The sequence below is a fragment of the Spea bombifrons genome, chromosome 7 (genome assembly GCF_027358695.1).
Source record: "Spea bombifrons isolate aSpeBom1 chromosome 7, aSpeBom1.2.pri, whole genome shotgun sequence".
Taxonomy (NCBI): domain Eukaryota; kingdom Metazoa; phylum Chordata; class Amphibia; order Anura; family Pelobatidae; genus Spea; species Spea bombifrons.
In genome coordinates this window covers 38,500,088-38,520,006 of record NC_071093.1, presented here as the reverse complement: position 1 = coordinate 38,520,006, position 19,919 = coordinate 38,500,088, and the positions used below count along the sequence as shown (strand labels likewise).

Sequence of the window (19,919 nt, the reverse complement as noted above, 5' to 3'; positions counted from 1 at the left end):
TTAGTATTCAACGCAATTCACAGAACAATTACTGTGAAAGATGAGGCAATCGGCGCTCATTACCATTTGCCGTTATGAAATAATTATCAGGCAGTTATGCACAATAATAAAGGTATAACCTACAATTTAACTAAATCTAGTTACAAGCCGCTTTAAGGCGAAAGCTTGAAGTCATAAGCCAAAGAAAAATATATATTATATATATATATATATATTTTATTTTTACTATTATTTTTTTTTTAAATAGCTGGAAATGCCTTCCAAGTGTGAAGATTATTAAAACTCAAAGACACAACAGACTGTCGACATGATGGAAGGTCATATGGATTATAACATCCATGTGAATTTATGTCCCATTTAATAATGTTACCTTTTCATGGTGACGAAAACAGTAATAACGCATAGGCTTATTTATCACTATAGATAGGTAGGTATGAGCACACACATGAATCGGATCCACACATAGATTTATAGATAAGGAGATTGATTGGTGTTGTCAGATAAAACAGCCCATGGAACCAGGAAGCTTTGGATTTCTTTGTATCGATTAAATAATCTATAAATATCCAGATTCTATAAACAGCCCAAGACCTGACCTTAAGAAGTAACAAGCATGGATGTAAATGTTAACTGCTTGGGTGCCGAGAGACTGAGCATTGTAAACAGCAGATATACTAATGGTGATTATATTATATATATATATATATATATATATATATATATAGATAGATAGATATATAGATAGATAGATATATAGATAGATAGATATTTAGACAGATATATAAAGGTGGACGAGGCAGGGTCCTGGTAGCATTGGATAAGCCTTTCATCTCACCAACTTCAATTGCTATCAAAGAGGACACACGTGTTCCGGCACCACCAATAAATGGGTTCTCACCTGGCTGATGAGGTTCAGTAGCAGCTTGCCCTCGGAACCAACCAGACAGGTCAGCAGCTGCGGGATCCACGCCAGCCACTGGATCGGCGGCACTCCAATGCAATATTTGTCCACCGCGTCGGCCAGCGTGTTCTTATCATCATCAAAACTCAGAAGCCAAAGGACCTGCAATTATCAGATATAATTACATTTCTAAAGGACACTGACTTATAAATCCAGGATTATAAGTAATAAATTGGATATCTACAAATCATGCTTTTATTAAAATAAAAAAAAAAAAAAAAAAAAGAGAGGAATATTAAGCCCGTTTCCCCCAATTTCACACTTACTTTTGCCAAATATTTTCTTGACTTGCTCTCGTTCTGGTGTCGGCACGCGTGGAGGTAGCAGGTGATGGCCGATACGCCCAGGTGCAGCTGCCGCTCTTTAACAAAGATATTCTCCAAATAGTCACCCCACATTGCCCAGGCCTTGACAAGAACATCATGCATTTGAACAGCTGCAGAAAATGCCTTATTTGCATCTTCCGATCTGGATGAAAAGAGTGAAAAAATGATAAATAAAAAAATAAAAAAGTTTTTACCATTTTTTTTAATAAACATTTATTTACAAAATAAACATCTTATTGTGATTATTTCAATAAAATTACTGCTGTTTTGAAATCACCTAAAATGTGTAAAACAAGAAAAAAATACGCACGCAATCGCTCAATACGGGAGATATGGAAAAGTTTAGTGTGCCTATATAATCGTCTTAGAATTTGCGCAATTTAGAGGAATCTGAGAACATTTTTCTTCCAGGAAAAAAAAAAATTAAAATATATAAAAACCATAAACAAAAATTACTCAGAGACGTGGAGGCTCATTTAAAGCTCGTTATAATGCTACATTACTAATTATCTTGCGGCTACGACATGAGGCCAAAACTACGCTGAAATCTTTTAATGTTCTCCATGGTTTGTCTGCTTTCCATGGCTGATTAATTGAGGCCATTATTAAATAATTTATGAATCCAGAATAATGATTACACCAAATATATACATACGCATATTTGCTCTCTAAATTAAAAATAATAACGGGCTATAAAGGCGGTAAACACTTTGGGGGAATTTGCACATTCAATCTACAGGGATGATTTTTGTTTTTTTTTAATAATTTTATAATACTTTTGAGTATTAATTGTTATTGCTATGTTTTACCACCGGCCTTTATATCTCCTAATCAGCCGCTTATATACATCTGGGTACATGCATTGCGGAGCATCTATGGGGGCATGGCTGGGTGGACACTCCTTGGGTTGGAAAGTGTTATAATATAAAATAAAAAGATCTTCATTCTTCAGAAAGAAGTGGTGTTTGGCCCTGGCCCCCATCCTAATGATTGGATCCTTCCATAGTTGCTATGGCGATAAGACTATTTTTTTCTGCATCAGAACCGCTTTTTATATAAAACCCCCAACATATGTATTTAATTAGGAAGGCGATAACTCTTTTCCTTCCATAATTAACAGAAGACGGCAAGCTCAGTAATTATCAAGGAAAGGTAAACGAGATCTGGTGAAACAGTTTTGTGTTTTTCCTCCCCATCCTCCTGCTAAAGCTACTTAAACAAGCATCATACATAAGCTAATAACTCTAATTGACGGTTTGTTAGGAGACTAATTAAACCTAATACTGAAGAGGCTTTATTTGTTCCTACTGCACTTCCCCGGACCGGGCAGCTGAAGAGCGTCATTACTAGGGGTGCAGGCTGATAAATGACCTACTTTATCAACGCTTCTCCTTTAACCAGATTTGTCCCGAAACCTCCCTTCTTTGTTTACTGCTGCGCGATCGATCATAATGACATGTCTGATGGCTTTTTCCATACTCCTATCACCTTGTTCACAAAGTAGAAGGCAAAGAGGAGTGTAGAGCCTCCAATAGCCCTTAGGGGGACCGAACATACAGACCGCCCTCGTATCACGCCTGTGACGGCATAAAGAACATATCCCGGGGTCATTTCTGCGTCATAAAAAATGATCACACGCGTTGGACGTTATTTACAAAGAACATTTCCAGTATGAAAAGTAGCAACCAGCAGAATTGTTGCTTCTGATTGGACTGTTCTGTTGGTTGCTATGGCAATGAGACCATTTTAATACAAGGCCTAACTGCTGGCAACCTGTAGGGGGTGCAGTATACTGAAGTGTCAGAAGCCCTTCATTACATATATTACCTTTTATTTATTAGGTGCCATTTTTATATATATATATATATATATATATATATATATATATATATATATATATATATATATATATATATATATATATATATATATATATATATATATATATATATATATATATATTTTTTTTTTTTTTACTAGGGTTTATATTAGTCTTTCTGTCAATCATGGATTGGTCTATAGTGGAAAGTGCATAGCGGACCGGCTTTATAATACGAAGGAGTAGTTTATGATGGGTAGCATACTACATGCAGCTAAATGTTATTCACAAAAGCACTTCATACTCTAATCATCTCTCTTAAAAATAGCACTGGAAATATATTTAGCACACACCGATGACATTTAATGCTACGAAAGGTTTTTTCTTTAATTATGGAATTCAGAAACTAACGATTAACACTTTGAATGCCCCGAGGTGAGCAAGAGATCACCTGCCTTCCAAAAATGTCAACAAGACATGAAAGGGTTACAAACAGAGACCCCGAGCACACTTTGTACCCACTTGTTAATCTGAGCGAGAAACATTCCCTTCAAAGCGTAAAACTCGGCTGTCATCTCCTTGGTGAAATATTTCAAGTTGGTGGATTCAATCACCTCCAAACCCTAATGGGAAAAAAAGCACAAGCTTAATTGAAATTATATATATATATTACATGAATGTATTTAACCCCCACCCATTTCACTAGGGCCAGTAAAATGTGTTATCTCAGATGGAATCCCAAAGCGACATAAGTAATAATAATATTGTTCTAAGCCACTCATTATCTCATATGTGTTTGCTCATTCAGGGAACACTGAAAACTTTTTCTATAAAAATAACAAAACGGGTCTACAGAGTTGACCCAGCATCTAATGGGTTAAGCCACGCTCAGCCTAATAACGCTTGAGGGTGCAGTAATTGTGGAAATCTTTTTACAATGTTCCCTACTGCTTGACCTCGCTCCATCTTCTGACCCCGGCCAAGTCATTGTTTGGGTTTGGAATGGATAAGCTCCCCAAAATGTTCTGAGCGGTTTCTCCACTTTCTCCGCTAATCTCCTTAGTGATATCAAAAGGCACACTACTGATTTGATCCCTTTCATCTTTTGGGTACTCATCTTACACGGCAGTCCTTTATCCATCATTGAACCTTATCTTGAGACAAATTGGTGATAGCGATGATTAAAAGTACTGAGCTAATCGCGCTATGACCAATTAGTCTCTATCCTCCTGTACTCTTCTAAGGTCACTGGGGACGGCCTTTTCTTTGGCGATTATCGCCGCTGATTTTTCTTCCTCCTTTACCGGATTTCCCATTGAACTTTATTCGGCATTATTACTTTAGCTCACAGATCCACACCCAAAAGGGGAATTGTTGGCTCTACAACTTTTCAGCAACCTAAAGCCAATTGTGGGGGGGCATAGAGTAATAGACACAGAATCAAAATGTACCTGCCATTTTTATCCTAAACCAATGTAATGATGTTTACAGACAACCCCATTCATTTATATATGTTCTCAAACATATCTTAAAGTAGGGTTTATTGGGGCGCCATCTTAATCTGCGTGACTACACGTCTGGAGACCTCAGTAGGAAAGGTGAGGGAATTGAGAACTTGTCATCGACGTTTACCTGCATGCATTCATTCTTTCCCATGACGCCGGCCAACTGAAGATAGCATTTCACTTGCTGGCGGATCTTCTGAAAGCAATCGACAATGGGCACCGTGGGGATGGTGTGAATCCTGCTTAGTATGTCCAGCGCCACGTTAACCAGGCCCTGCTTCCGAGCAATCTTGCCGTACTGGATAATAGCGGAGGCCGACGCGTGGACACCCAGCATTGCATTGTTTGAGCTTGGGTCGTGCTGAGTGCTGTTGTCATAAGCATTTACAATTGCTGCAGGAAAGGAAAGGTATAAGTCAAGGAACAAACTGATGATGAGGGCCATCAAACAATAGACAAGACAGTAGAAGGTCGGCCCTCGTTGTATCTAATTGCAAAAAGCTACTTTGTTATATCTGTATCATAATTGAATAGCACTCCTGTAAACCCCAGTGGGATTGGGGTCCCAACTGTCTGCTGAGGATGCACGGTAACACTTAAGGTGCACCATCAGAGTCGTTCCTGAAGATGTGGCCAAATGGGAAGAATACCTTGGTAATGATGCTGTCGCCACATAAAAATGCTGCTCCAGTGGGAGAGATCATCGGAAACAATGGGGAGTCTGTTCCTCCATGTCTTCACCACTGTTTTCATGTCGTGGAGGCTGTTGTTCCTACCCAAATTGGTTGGCTGAAGGCCTGCGTTTATCTGAGCTGCCTCTTGAAGCTCAATGATCTGCTGCGCTGCCTGAAATGATGAAAAGACACGAGGTTTTTATTGCCTGGCAAAGGTGTATGTTCGACTTCATGACTGTAGACAAGGTACGCTTCTTCCCCTCTATAAACAGAGTCCTAGAACCTGCTGCAAGAAGAACCCAAGGCACAAGGAGGGATCTTCATCAACGGAGCTGAACTAGTCCCTAGAGGGAACTTTTCTACTTTGGCCTATAGTCTTGCCATCATCACCCTTCACAACCCTTGGGAATTATTAAAGATTACACTTGGTACACTGATCACCAAGCAGCATGGGAACTTCAGTTAAACCCTTTGTGCCGAGGCCATTAACACAACCATCGAAGAAGAAACGGACTTCTGTGGTCTCCAAGCAACCGAAAGACACAGATAACATTTGTATTTGCTGCTAATCAACTAAATAAGATAAATGCCTGAAGACCCTGCTCACGTTCACAAAGTCAAATCTGCCGAAACAAAATAAATTAAGCAAAGTAATATTTTTCACAATTATCGCAGTATCGGCTCGCACAAAACCTTAACCTCCATCCTTCCCCCATTCATCATGTAAATGTAATTTTCCTGCAGGTATTTAATCACATGTTATCTGATATATAAAAAAGTAATTACTGTGGCTGCAAAGCCACAGCTCGGTTCGTACTTTTGTCATTCACTTTTCCTATGCTAATACCTGTGTTAGTGAAAGGGATAGAAGCTTATATTTAAAGTGAAAGTGCTTCGGGAAAAAACATTCCTCCTTGAACACAAAATCAAGGGCTGTATACAGCGACGTATGTTAGCACTGGGGGAAAAAAACCTGGTTTTAACCCATTGTGTTCCAATAAACTCCTTTTTATCTGTGGACCTGGAGGCTGCTGTCAATCATGCTAAATTCTGGGTGACTCGTCCTGCACAATGGCCGCACTGAGACGATTCTTTATGGAAAGGCTGAAGTCCGTTCCTCTATAGACTTTTACTAGTCAGTGAGTCGGGATAGGTGATTGAGACCGAGTCTTTCTATTGTTTCCACAAGACAGTATAATGAATCAAGGTGTTTGTCTAATAGATTGGACTAAGATAACACATACAAGAACGTATACAAATGGCTATTACATTATATACACAGCTTTTAGTAGTAAGTGGGGGGTCCCAATACACTAAAAGAAGTTAATAGATGGGCACATATATGTGGATCATTCTGGCTCTGCCAACTGTGCCCCAGAAAAAGCTATAATTATGTATTATTTAAAAGAATTTTATTTAGAACATAAGATCTTTACAACTGGGTTGGGCATTTCTAGATAATTAAGCCCCTACTATTTAATTGGACCAATTATCTATTGCCTGTTAATAGGACTAACGAATAACTTGTGAACGCACGGACAAGTGATCTTGCTGAACTTCAAATCATTGTATATCATACGTCAAAGCTCTCACCTGTAAGAGTGGCGTGTGAACATGAGACACGACATACGGAAGCCTCCTCCATTCCCGGATTGCCAGGCTGCTCGCCATTTCAACCAATCGCTCGATGAAATTCAGTTGCTGCTCCTCAGGGTGGCAAATTGCCAAGTAACCCCGATACATGTTCACTTTCCACGCCATCTCCTTAGGGCAACTCAGCTCCACCTGTGGGAGAGAACGAGTCATTCGGTTACATCGAACTGATGGAACGGGTTCCTTCAGGGAGTCCAACGTTCCTCTTCATTTACCTAGACATTGTCTCTGGTTCTAAAAGATGTGATGACTAAATATGTGTCTTTTGATCAACAACGAGGCTCAGGACAGAAACGTTGCCCTTTTTGTGAAAGAAAAAATGTAAAAAGACCTCAATGCGCCAACAACACAGCCCTACACTAAGTCACAACACAAAATGAAAAGACTGAAGTGCTAAAATATACCCGTACTTTATGAATAGTTAAATATGAAAGTGCTAAAATATGAGCGTGACCACAAAATGGGTATCAATATTTGATAAGGCGGAAGTGTTGACGATGCTAGCTAGAGGACCTGATAACCATCTGCGTAGGTTTCTAACGCGATTCAACCTATTCCTGGAAAACAAAACCTTCACAAAAGAGAACATGAAATATTAACATCCGCTTCCATGGCCGAGGGTTTATACACACGGGTAAAGAAGCCATACCTTTACCATATGAATATATAGCTAGCAGCAGTAACGCTTTCTAAAAACCATACGAAGAACGCAGATACCGAAGAATAAGAGGTTAAAGGAAAGTAAGGCTTTAGACGGCGGTAATGCTGAATACATTATCAGCGCAATCCGATTGGATAAAATGTGGACCGGATGCTAGTCCCGTTGGAACAGGAAAAAAAATATATATATTCTCTGACATTATCAAGACCATCATTAGGGTTTTTTGGCTAGAAGGGATCATTCATCTGAGCTGCTTATTACAAAAAATAAATATATATTAAAATAAATGGAAATATATATTCTATAGAAAATATGTTTAAAAGCGATCATTACTAATATCCTATAAATAGCTAGAAAAGTAGTAATTAATCTTGAAAATCACCGCCGTCACTTTTGACACGCACGCTCGCAGCACGCATTTCCGAGAACCCCGGTTATTAAAGTTGTGCATCTTAACTGAACGGCGGTTACATTTCCGCCTGGTGGTTTATAGCTGCCCGATATATTATAAACGGGGGGTGTTCTAGAGAACAGCGTATAAGGGCGATGCTAAACGCCGGCTTATATACAGTCACCTGTTCAGAGCGTGTAACGAATCTATAGAGACCCGCGGTCGCCTGACCGTTAGAACAGGCCGGAGTCTTGCTTGAAGGCAAACACATGACACCATTGTAAATAAATACATTCAATACAACATAATATGGATTGGCCTACATCACTGCCTGGAAGGCCAATACGCGCAGGTTTCTATAGGAGGAACACGTGTTAAAAGGTTGTTATAAACTAAAAGATTATTTGATGCTCTGAAACACATTGGGATTAATGTATCAGGAGCAAAGTGTAGACACCGGAGCAATCAGCGGTATATTCCACCAGTTGCTACGGTGATCACCTTTACCATTATTATTATACCATTAATGGTATACCTGAAATGCATACAGAGAAAATACACCCAGGGGCTGCAGGGGAGAAAAGAGGGACAAAAAAAAAAAAAAAGGGAGGAAAGAGGGACAAAAAAGGAGGAAAGAGGGGCAGAAGGTCTGGGGTACCAAAGAGGGTTTGTTTAGTGGTACGTACGCGTAAAAAGAGAGAGAGATGGGGAAAAGAGACTTTTTTGTTTAGCGGACCATTAGAATATGCCTCATTACGGAAAATATCTTTCAATATAAGGCTTAGCCTACAGTGACTGGTGGCTGTCACTTCTGCTCAAAGTGCCAGCCATCACACGGAAAGCCTGTCACGCATGATCAATTCTCTCAGTTTCAACTCAAGGCTTAAAGCCCTACCGTACAATTTATCTGATCTTCTATCTAAATAGGGGAAAATAAAATACGGCCCCGTGAAATGACTAATGTACGTATTAATCCCGGGATTATTTATAGCGAGTTCCTCAATGACACACAAGGAGATGTGGCTAGAAATAAATGTAAAAAAATAAATAAATAAAATATAGGGATATTCTGCAGTGCACTGAATTTTTACAGCCCCTTCTAGCAGAGAAGGGGTTAAACGTCTGGCTGCGGTTGTAATTTGTTACTTGACATTAAACCGATCACTGATGGACACAGGCAGCTGTATAATAGGGGGTTTAAACTTTACCAAGATGGTGGTAGATTAGTGGAATAGTCTTTCAGCAGAAGTGGTTGAGAGCAATACAGTGAGGTGATTTAAACAAGCATGGGGTCGGCATAAAGCTATACAGAATCTAAGACAAGACCAAGGACCGATTAACGTCCTTACATCATGAACAATGGGCAGACGAGATGGGCAAAATTATTATTATCTGCTGTCAAATTCTATGTTTCTATGCAGTAGCTGGCTGGCCAAGTTGTATGAAACAGATGCGTGATTTGCATTGTTTGGGGGACAGGAAAATATACCGATGGAAATTAATAGTTATCTGCCATCTGTAATCTTGAAAGCCAAGGCTACCAGGCTACCAGGTAATTGTCCTGCCTTGTATGGTGGATGTGAGTGTGTGGATAGGTATGTGTGTGTGTGGGGGGGTGGATAGGTGTGTGTGTGGGGGGTGTATATATTTATTTATCTAATACATACAGTGGTGAGAAAAAGTAAGTGACCCCTTCTTTTGGAATTACCCGCTTTTCTGTATTAATTGTTCATAAAATGTGATACGCACAATTTCAGTACATAGATTTAGCTATTCTAAAAGCTGTGACTACAACAATTCTCCTCGTCAGGAAGCTAAAGGGATATTTTGCTTTCACGAGTGTTAGAAGAAGCTGTTAAAAAAAAAAACATAAAAGAAAGAAAGAAAAAGAAATTCTAGCCACGGTAATGTGGTCTTCAATTACTGTGCATTTATCTGGAGAAAGTCAGACATTTCCTAATCAGGATTAATAATTTGGAACAGTTATAGATTAAGAGACGGTCCCATTATGGGCAAAACTAGGCTTTCTTGAAATCTTGGGTAAACTCGAACAAAAAGTGATATATATTTCTCATTTGCAGTACGAAACTAGGCCGTAGTCCAAGCTATCATACAACTGAAAAATGACTTCTACTACCACACAGAAAAAGGAGCACACTTAATCATTTTACCCCTGAAGGGGTTTTGTAGCAGATTCAATAGAAAGAAGGAAAAAAAGGAACCACGGCAGATGAAAGGAATATACAAATTAAATAAAGAAAATACTAGCCGTGTATTTTCCACTAAGAAAAAAAATTCTTAAAAAAAGCACAAAATAATAAAAAAAACAACAAAAAAAATGCGGTATTCTTCTTGGTTGCCAGGACCCGCAGCTGTTCTAAATCAAAGATGTTCCCTGAAGAGTCATTGATTATCTGTGAAACGAACGCTAAGGCTGAGTGTACAAACATAAGTTAGAGCTAAAAAACAAAATAATCCTAATATAAAAAAAATAATAATAAAAATAAAGGATTCTCACCTGCACAAGGGCTTCTTTCATGGCTGCCCAATTAGATACTCTCCACGAGCATTCAAGGACGAGGTAGGGATTGATGTGGCCTTTTGATTGGCCGTAGTCTGTCAACGCCTCCCATTGGTTCAATTCTTTCGAGCATCTGAGGACAAAGAGCGGGGACAGCGTGTATTATATCTGAGGCATTACGAGCAGAATATTAAACGCGTCAATAGAGTCTATACATGGATTTCCAAAAGCTTAAAACGCAGAATCATTTTTTTTTGGATGAAAGGATAATTACAGGCAGGCTTTATCACACTAAAGAGGTAATTCATCTCATTAATGGTTCAGGCTCCGTACTGATCTGCAGTTTAACATGTTGTGCTGGCAAATTTTATGCGGGAATAACAAAGGCATGCTGCAAAAATACAAAGAATGAAGGATGATTTTATTAAGTCAGTAAGAAAATAGTTATGCATTGAGGTGCATGATGGGAAGGCAGGTGTGTAAGAGAAAACACTGTGTTCTAAGCACAAATTCAACAGCCAATCAGAAAAAAGAAGTTAGGTGCATGAAGGGAAGGCGGGGGGGGGCAAAAAACAGTGTTCTAAGCGCAAATTCAACAGCCAATCAGAAAGAAGTTAGGTGCATGATGGGAAGGCAGGTGCTGTGTTCTAAGAGCAAATTCAACAGCCAATCAGAAAGTTAGGTGCATGATGGGAAGGCAGGTGTGTAAGAGAAAACACTGTTCTAAGAACAAATTTAGCAGCCAATCAGAAAGAAGATAGGTGCATGATAGGAAGGCAGGCGCTGTGTTCTAAGCATAAATTGCACAGCCAATCAAAAAAAAAAAACAGAAGTGAGGTGCATGATGGGAAGGCAGGTGTATAATTATTCTCTAAAATATAAAAAACAGATAGCCCAACATAACAATTTTTGATTCCCTGCTGATTCAAAGGGATGTACAAAGCTTACAAATGTGTCCTATAAACATTATAAAATAATAAAAAAAAGAATCAGGTTGTTTTTTGTATCTGTCAGTTCCGGGGGCTAAATTATACACAAGTGCCTATTATAAACACAATTTAATGGAACATGAAGGAGCCTAAAAAGTAGATTAAAAAAACCTCAAGGAAAGGAAAGAAAGCCACTAGAAACCAGGCGGCGTCTTCCTTACCGAATCCAATGGTCTTCCCACAGCTGATACTCCGGAAACACAGCAGGGGACGCGCTGCTTCTTTCATGTTCCTTTTTGGCTTTCTCCATTGCTTTTTCATATGTTTCTTGAGCCTAAAAAAAAGCCAAAAGGAATCAATAGCTTTTCATCTTCACAATCTGCGCGCTCGCATTCTGCGCCAGGAAACAAATCGATACAAATCACGGGGAAAATACGCTGTAGAGGATCTCTGGCTGGTGCATAATATGATTTGTTTAGTAAAATAAAGGAAATTGCTCAGGTTTGCTGTAGACATGATATCAAGATCTACTTACTAGCAAGTTTGGGGCAAGAAGACAAATACCAGCCCTGCTGAAGACACAGTCCATAAAGGATTGCATAGCAATCATGTAAGAGGAGCAGATAAATGATCCAGCCAGGATGTAACTGCTGCCTAAACTTTTGTTACTCTGCAGAACCTGATGGCTTTAGTTGGACAGCAGGTAAAAAAATCTACTTTTTAAGTGGTTGCCCAGCTTCCTCAAGTGAGAGGCCATCGCTGTCTGGTGTATCATCCCTAACAGTGACCGAGACAAAACCCTTACCTGCTCAAAGAAGCCATGTTGTTCATACGCAATAGCTGTAGCAGTTTCTGGGAATTTGCAACGCTTCTGCCACAAGCCGGCCCACATGTCCTCCTCTTGGAGAAGAGAATATAACTCTGCCAACGAGTCCAGGATCTCCTAAAAAAAAAATAAAAAGGTAAGCGAATACACGTATTTGACTTAAAAAGGTATGGCAAGACTTCAAAGGTCTTCGAGAAAAAGAATGTAGGTTGGCAGGGAGTAATTCCCATCAAGCACACACTTTCCTGCACAGAACAGATCTTTAGAATATTAGGTTAAACAGTACAGTTTAAAAAGTATTTTTGCGGAAAGGGAATTTTGTGGCTCTTCCATTAAGTTTTTAATTTTTTTTTTTTTTTTTTTTTTTTTTTTTCTGTCCTGATAAACGAAGCCAGAAGGAAATATTTTAAAGGCTATAACGGGCAGGAATTCTTATTAGCAGTGCACTTGACAATAAAAACAAAGAACATTCTGTAACTGCAATAAAAGATTACTTTCACTGTGTGCAGCAGCCAAAATGTACATTTATATCTAGAAGAAAAGCGCTTGGGCACACTTACTTGTTGCGGTGGGGTGATGCTCTCTTGTTCGTAAAACTCGCTGGTCTGCTTGGGCTTGATCTGAAGACTTAAGCCTTTCTCGAAAGCCTGATGTTCTAGCATGAGGGTAGAGCGGAACCAGAGGTTGTGAGTCTTCCCCAAGTATTTCAGGACGCAGGGCCTGATGGGGATCGGCGGGACGCACTGAGACATGGCTTCCACGAAGCAGTTCAGAGCACTCGGCTGGCAATCCCTCTGCACCTGGTGGCTCCCGCTGCACAGGAACGGGCTGATTTCCCCGGCGAGTGCCTGAAATTGGAGCAGAAAAGCAATGACTGCAAGCGCAAGTGAGCAGAGATCTCCGTGTCACCTGTAATCTGCACACAACATGTTTGATGCTGATATAAATCGTGTTAGCAATGAGAAAAAAATATATAGAAAATGCATAATCTGCGGCAATGCTCGTACATGATGGCTAAAAGCGATTAGCAAAGTCCATCAAAAGGAGGACTTCAACAGTTGAGGTGGATATTATGCGTCACCTGATTGAGAACCTGGCATGAAATCTACTTACATGCTGTTGTCGGTCAGTGAGAATCTTCCATAATCTGGGGAAAAGTTGGATCCAAACCTTTTCGGCTAGCGGCGTGGAAATGTGGCACAGCTGGACAAAGGCACCGAGGAGCGCTCCCGTCTGCGAGACAAGAATCGTTCAATATCACGCACGAAGCAGTCCTAACACAACATGGTAACTATACAATTACCCCAGCTCACCCCGCACAGTAACCCTTTCACTGACCTTGACCTCTCGCAGAGAGTCCAGGAACTTGTCGTGTCGGTTAGTGAGCATGTGCAGCTGGTTTCCCATGTCCTTCTCCGACTGCTCTTTAGTCTTGGGGTTGGAGCTCTGATCTCCAGGCGCCAGTTCAATATCAATCTCCACATCCTTAAGACAAGAATATTTAAATGACCATCTCGTACTTAATGTCACGTCCTAAACAAAACCTTTAATGCTAATTAGACCACAGACAGTCCTCTCTTGGAGTATAATCAATCACACATTGCTGCATAGTCTTTAGAGCCAGCTGCGGGGATTAAAGCTGCTGGGCACATCAAGCCCAACCTTTCAAGTCCCGCATCTTTTTCGTGGCAGGTACTGAATAACTGGTTCCGAATTCTAGTTCAGCCGATGGTTTGAGGAGATCACCAGACACGTCGAGGAAGACCTGTAGCTCATATAGGCGTATGAGGAAGACCAAATGTCTCTTTCGATACGAGGGGTTGGTGGGTACATGTACTTTGTTTATGTGATCCCTCATCACCCTTCTAGAGAACAGGAGCAGGATCCTTGGATATTACCAAACTCTGGGCTAAACGTTTGCAGGCTTGGAGCTGTCCTTACAAAACAACCATCACTTTCTAATCTTTTATAACTTACATTTAATTCTATATAGATTTTTGGCTGGTTTAGCTATAGATAACCGTCTAGTCTGATGGAATCCCCATATTTATGCCTCAGATTGGTACTTTTGCTGGGTATGCGCAGATATATATAATGTTTAAAATCTGTAAAATGTGGTGGGACCTATGGCTACATACGGGTTAAATCCTCACCACGCTCTATTCGCTATATAACCATCGCCTAGGAGACAGAGAACTTCATAGAAATGTTCTCACACTTGGAGCAAGACATATAACAGATGATGGGTATGTGCAGACATGGATCTTCAAAGAAGCCAAAACAAGAGGTTTAGACAGTAAAAAAAAAACAGAAAGCGAACAGAATACGATCTGATCGCGTAAACATGCCGAAAGAGAACGGATGAAGAAAACCCACGCTCTGAAAGCGATACCGTAACTTTCCAGAGTCAAAAACCACACAGAACGCCTTTAATCGGAACGTCAAATTTGCTTAAGTTTTAATAGCGAAGATTGTTCGAATTCCTTGAAAAACAAATATTACCTCTTCCTTAGACTCGCTGTTCTCCCTCTCCCTGGGCTCTTGTTTGACGTGGGTTACCATGGCGAAGGCCGCGCGATCGTGACTGTCTGCTAGATTGATGACATTAGTGATAGATGGAAGTATGGCACCCTGACAGCTTGTGCCAATTGTAGTGCTGCGCTCGCAGACGGCCAGCAGGAGCTAGACGGAACAAAGTGAGATTTTCTTTTTTAAAGTGTTGTTAACAGGATGATGGCTTAGTTTCTTCTTATAAACAGAATATATTATACACGGGAGAAAAAGGATCCAGCGAGCAAGCTGCGTGTGAAACAAATTCCGCTTCAACTCTTAAAATGTAAGCGGTGACCAAAACCAGAAAAACTATTATTAATAACTCTTAGAAAAACCATATTTCCCTTGAAATGGTATTGCTCAATCTATTAGGCACAACCAGTTATCATAGTGCCTTGTGGTGAAAGATTGGTGGACTGTGTCTTAACGTACCATTGATTAATGAAGGTATATGGGGACAATTAAGTAATAAGGACTTGATCTGCTCAGCCAAAAATCCGTAGGCACACTGTGGGGTGGGGGAAGGGGATGTTGTCCAAATATTATATTACCGGTTATATAGGCAACATCCAGGTCTACAGAAAAAGCATTTTTTCCATAAAAATAGAGATACATGCTTCCCATAATGTCTGATCTAACTCCATACAGTCATTTGTCAGCATTCAGCTATATTCTCTGGTTCACTAATGCAGTAACTGACAACTCCAAAGCAATGACAGACGGCAGATTTTAACGAGCGATCGATTCTTAATGCAGCACCAAGCCTACCTCAATGCACTGCTTCATCCAGAAATGGTTTCCCATCGCCTCCCAGTTCTGCGAGCACGTCAGGTAAAGCAGGCGGTCGTAAACCCGTCGCTTCATAGAGGTGTCAAACACCTCGAAGAATCGCGTCCGGATGTGTGGCTGAGTGCAGCGCAGCCCCGAGAGGAAAGCTGGCTCCAACTTGGCAGTCAGCTCGCTTCCAGAAAGGTTCTCATCCCTACGGGGAGAACTGGTGTTAACCATAATCCATCAAAAATATAGGAACCGGGGGACGGAGGTATAGAAAGAACAAAAAACAAACAAACAAAAAAACCCACGGACATTTCTTCTTCTAGTTACCTGTACACGTAATTCACAAGCTCCAGGAACTGCGCGTTCAGTTCGAGATCTTCCGGAAAGCGTTTCTCTATGTAGGTCATCATTTTCACCAACAAAATGGATTTTTCCCGTAGCGTCGGCGTCTAGAAAAGAAAAAAGGTGTGAAAGTCAGCAAGTGACTGTTACGATAAATGCTTCATTAAGGTGAATCGCACCCGCTACTTTGTAACCCACACGCCGTGGGTTCTAAGAGCGCGAGGAACGCTTATTCAAAACCTGAGTTCTGCTAAGCTGGGGAGGAACATCTGGTAGGCCAGAAAATCCAGACCCCTACATTAAAAATTATCAACACTCTGATATGTTTAGCTGTGGAAAGTTGGGTTTACTGAACTATCCCCCATTCGTTTTCCAGGTGCTGCCGATCTATGGCTCCCACTTGTGGCTGGGCGCACTACGGACAGGTCATTCTTGGCCAAGATGCTCATGGATAAAACCAAATGGTCATAACATTTAAATCTATTCTCATTATTTGGCGTCTCTAGTAAACAAGGATTTACTTTTCAAGAGAACGAGGTCTCACGCTGGAGGTGAGGTTAATACTTTAATACAGTGCTGTTTAATTCCGGCTCAGTGTCTGATCACTGTCCCTTTAAGAGGCAGCATTCTGGAACTTACGATTTCATTCTTACCCAGTCATTCTCACAAAGGCCCTTTCTATAGCTCACCTGATTCGCTGCCATGGGCGTGTTATTTTTCAGCCACTCTTCCACTATTTTAACTACCGCTCGGAGGATTTTGGCGTCCGGAGATTTTTCAATCAGAGACGTCAGGATGGTCTGAATGAAGTTCTTCCTCATTTCCATGCTCATGACTGCCAAGCGGGTCTTCACCAGGTCCAAGCTCAGCATTACCAGCTCACTTGTGCCTGCTGGAGAAGAGACAGAAAAAGCCCATTGAAGAGGAAAGACAAAAAAAAGCACAGATGGCCCCCTCTATCCCACCTGGCACAAGCACGCCGCATCCGCCAAAAGCAGTAATTGGACTCATTTAACCAAACCGTTAGGAATTAGACTCTTGGACGAAGTGGAAGCGTGGGAGTTTGCCGTGGGTTATTAAAGTATTACCTGGGTTGGCTTCTGCTGCTCCTGGATTAGGTTGAGGGTTCAAATGCTCCCTTACCATCTTCTGGAGGGACCGCATGAAGACGGATATCAGTCTGTCTATGTAGCTTGGGTTATTGCTGCAGGCGGACTTCAAAATCATTAAAGTACCTGCGGAATCCAAACACGGGCTATTAGCAGCCTTTCCCAACGTCAAACGCAGACAGAATGCACTTTATGGAAGAAACCCTTTTACGTCCAAACTTTAATCCCTTACATATTAAACGGCATACCTGGCATCTGCCGAGCTGTTCTGTGTTATTTTACCGTTTAATATAAATGGCATATTTTATGCACTTGAAAGCTTGATATATAAACCAGACCAGAAATTTAAATCTGGGCAAGTAATCTAACAAGAGGCCATAACTAATGAAATGATTAACCCTTTCTAATCAACTGTTAAAAAGGACCGTTAACGAGAACCAGTATAACTCAGAATGAATAAAATTGACAGGCGAGCATGTTACAAGATGAATTCTCATACATACTTTAGGAAACAACGTTCCCTTTTTTTTTAGCATCAACTAAAGGCTGTTCTATACTATTTGACCTTGAATCACTTTGGAGGAAAAAAAAAACCCCTCTTAAATTAAATAAAAAGTACCGCCTGTTGTAGTGGTTACGCATTATATCCTGACACCTGCCAAGCAGGCAATTCCTAGGTTAAAATTGCACCTGTCTGTAGAGATTACAAAGTAGGATAGTGACGGACGGCTAGCATTTAAAAAGCACATGCTGGCACGAGCCCTTTGTAATATTCTGCCTGTTTTATTGACAGAACCAATTCAATGCCGGAGATCCTATGGGCAGCGCTGGCAAAAAAAAAATGTAATAACTGCTGCATTAAGACTTTCGGGGGGATTTGTAAGAAAAAAGTAGAAGAAAAGACAGCTGGCTTAAAGTTTTATAAAGCTTAACTAACAGCCCACATTGCTGTTAACCATATAAATATAAAAATGTTTTGTTTTTTTAAATCTATACATCTCATTCATTCTGAAGACATCTTTATGGGATGATCCCAGGGATAAGGGGAATCTGCATTAAAAAGGTTTGTGCGTTTCAAGGCAGGGGTGACAGGGTGGAGAGAGCCATCAGATGTAGGGTCTAATTCTCAAGGGTTATATAGGCGTTTTGAAACAAAAGCAGTGTTTCTACTAAGGACCCTTCCCTGTTAGTGAGGTTGTAAAAATGGCTCGTGTCATCTCTGCATTATCACTGGACCTCAATTTTGGGGCAGTTTTGTCCATAGAAGTACGGATCAAACCCATAATTGTTCTCAAGACAAAAAATGAACTTGTTTCCAAAAGTCCCCATATACAGTGCTTTACCCCCGACCTGATCCAGGGCTGCCATTATAAATATTTCTGCACTTAAACTTAATTACTGCAATCAGGGACACAGTAATACTAGAGTCAGTCACACTATCCTCCTCAAAGCAAAACGTCCATTTAACTATTTTGGGTACAAAGTCTGAGACTTTGGGGAACTTGTCTTTCTTGCAGGAACTTGCCACCATCCCCAGCATGTGATCTCACCAAATATTTGCGATGGATTGGCGCTTGTTGCCTTTTCATAGTTAGTGAGCCCTTCATATATAACCTTTCCAACCGCAGCGTATAAGCATTCCAGTTCTTCGTACTTTGATGCAACGCTCGATGTACCTAGAATGAAACACAAAGCTAAGTTGTTCATATTCATAGACCGATTGTGAAATACAAACGAAAAATTGTCCTTTTATTGTAACGCTAAGAAAAACCACTTTTTCTCATTAAAAGTGGAACATTATTAAAGATCTGAAATGGCTGAATGCATTCGGTATTCCAATTTGGTAAAGTTATACAGTCAAATTAATTGCACTCTATAAGAGGATTAAGACAGAAATCACGAACTGAACTTTAAAATCCCCCAAAAATTCACATTTTCTGAAAAGGATACATGTTCTGGGTCCTTGGATTTCTAAACCAGACAACTGGGAATTGTCTGTATATTAATGTATTTCGGGAAAATGAGTCCATAGAGGAGCAGGCCAGACAGTATGAGATGTCAAGAACCCCCCCCCCAAATGACTCCAAGATAAAGAGAGAAGCATTTGAACAAGTCACTCGTTTTTATTTGTGAGAGTATCCAATGAGTACTCTTTATTGTGCCTTTAAATAGACAATACGATGTAAAAATTATTGGATTTTCTGAAAGAGGCCAAAAGTTCTTTTAAAAGCTGCATACGTTTGTTTTTTTTAATCTATTAAGAAGTGCCCAAAAGACAAAAAACTTAAGCATCCCTTGACCTAGGAGGACTTCCAGAAGAGGACCTTGTTGCCAAGAGTGTCATTTCACACCAAGCATCTTCCATTCATCCCCATAATATAACGTAACATTATTTTTATTTCTATTCCATGTAATACATATTTGTCCAATGATGCACTTAAGTGTACGCACCTTGGAGATTTCCTCTTCTGCAAGATTAAAAATGATGACGATGCCAATGATCTAGGACTGAGGACCGTCACTGACCAGATTACCGTCTGCTTGCAAGCAGCGGTTGTCAGTCTGGGAAATCAGCTTGAAGCTATTATTATTATAATCTTTTTATAGTAACCGGGAATGGACTGACTTACTGGGTTCAGTAGGAAAGATGCTCATCAGCCGGGACAGAAGAGTGTGGACGGCTCTGAGGACCTTGGTGTTGGCACAGGTCATGCAGGCAGAGATCCCTCTCTGGAGAGGCTTGAAGCTGCTGAGGATGGCCGGGTTTTGGAGTACAGTTAACAAGAAGCTCAAGACCTCCAGTCCAGTGCAGATGTTTGCAAAGTTGGCTTGGTTGGGTTGTTCCTAAAACGCGCATAAAAACAAGAAGTGA

At 40.5% G+C, this 19,919-nt stretch overlaps 1 protein-coding gene across 1 annotated transcript in view; it reads right to left on the bottom strand.

Annotated features, from left to right (window-relative positions):
• TRRAP (transformation/transcription domain associated protein) overlaps window positions 1–19,919 on the bottom strand; it is a 59,719-nt gene that overhangs the window by 12,355 nt on the left and 27,445 nt on the right. Inside the window, exons 44-62 of the mRNA XM_053470894.1 lie at window positions 19,678–19,891; window positions 18,598–18,723; window positions 17,027–17,173; window positions 16,628–16,830; window positions 15,924–16,045; window positions 15,588–15,801; window positions 14,769–14,948; window positions 13,605–13,751; window positions 13,380–13,499; window positions 12,827–13,114; window positions 12,246–12,383; window positions 11,662–11,774; window positions 10,509–10,644; window positions 6,879–7,070; window positions 5,262–5,457; window positions 4,739–5,004; window positions 3,629–3,729; window positions 1,228–1,429; window positions 899–1,063 (exon numbers count right to left, since the gene is read on the bottom strand). Coding sequence (XP_053326869.1) covers window positions 899–1,063; window positions 1,228–1,429; window positions 3,629–3,729; window positions 4,739–5,004; window positions 5,262–5,457; window positions 6,879–7,070; window positions 10,509–10,644; window positions 11,662–11,774; window positions 12,246–12,383; window positions 12,827–13,114; window positions 13,380–13,499; window positions 13,605–13,751; window positions 14,769–14,948; window positions 15,588–15,801; window positions 15,924–16,045; window positions 16,628–16,830; window positions 17,027–17,173; window positions 18,598–18,723; window positions 19,678–19,891 — 3,270 coding nt within the window. The remainder of the gene's footprint in view (window positions 1–898; window positions 1,064–1,227; window positions 1,430–3,628; window positions 3,730–4,738; window positions 5,005–5,261; window positions 5,458–6,878; window positions 7,071–10,508; window positions 10,645–11,661; window positions 11,775–12,245; window positions 12,384–12,826; window positions 13,115–13,379; window positions 13,500–13,604; window positions 13,752–14,768; window positions 14,949–15,587; window positions 15,802–15,923; window positions 16,046–16,627; window positions 16,831–17,026; window positions 17,174–18,597; window positions 18,724–19,677; window positions 19,892–19,919) is intronic.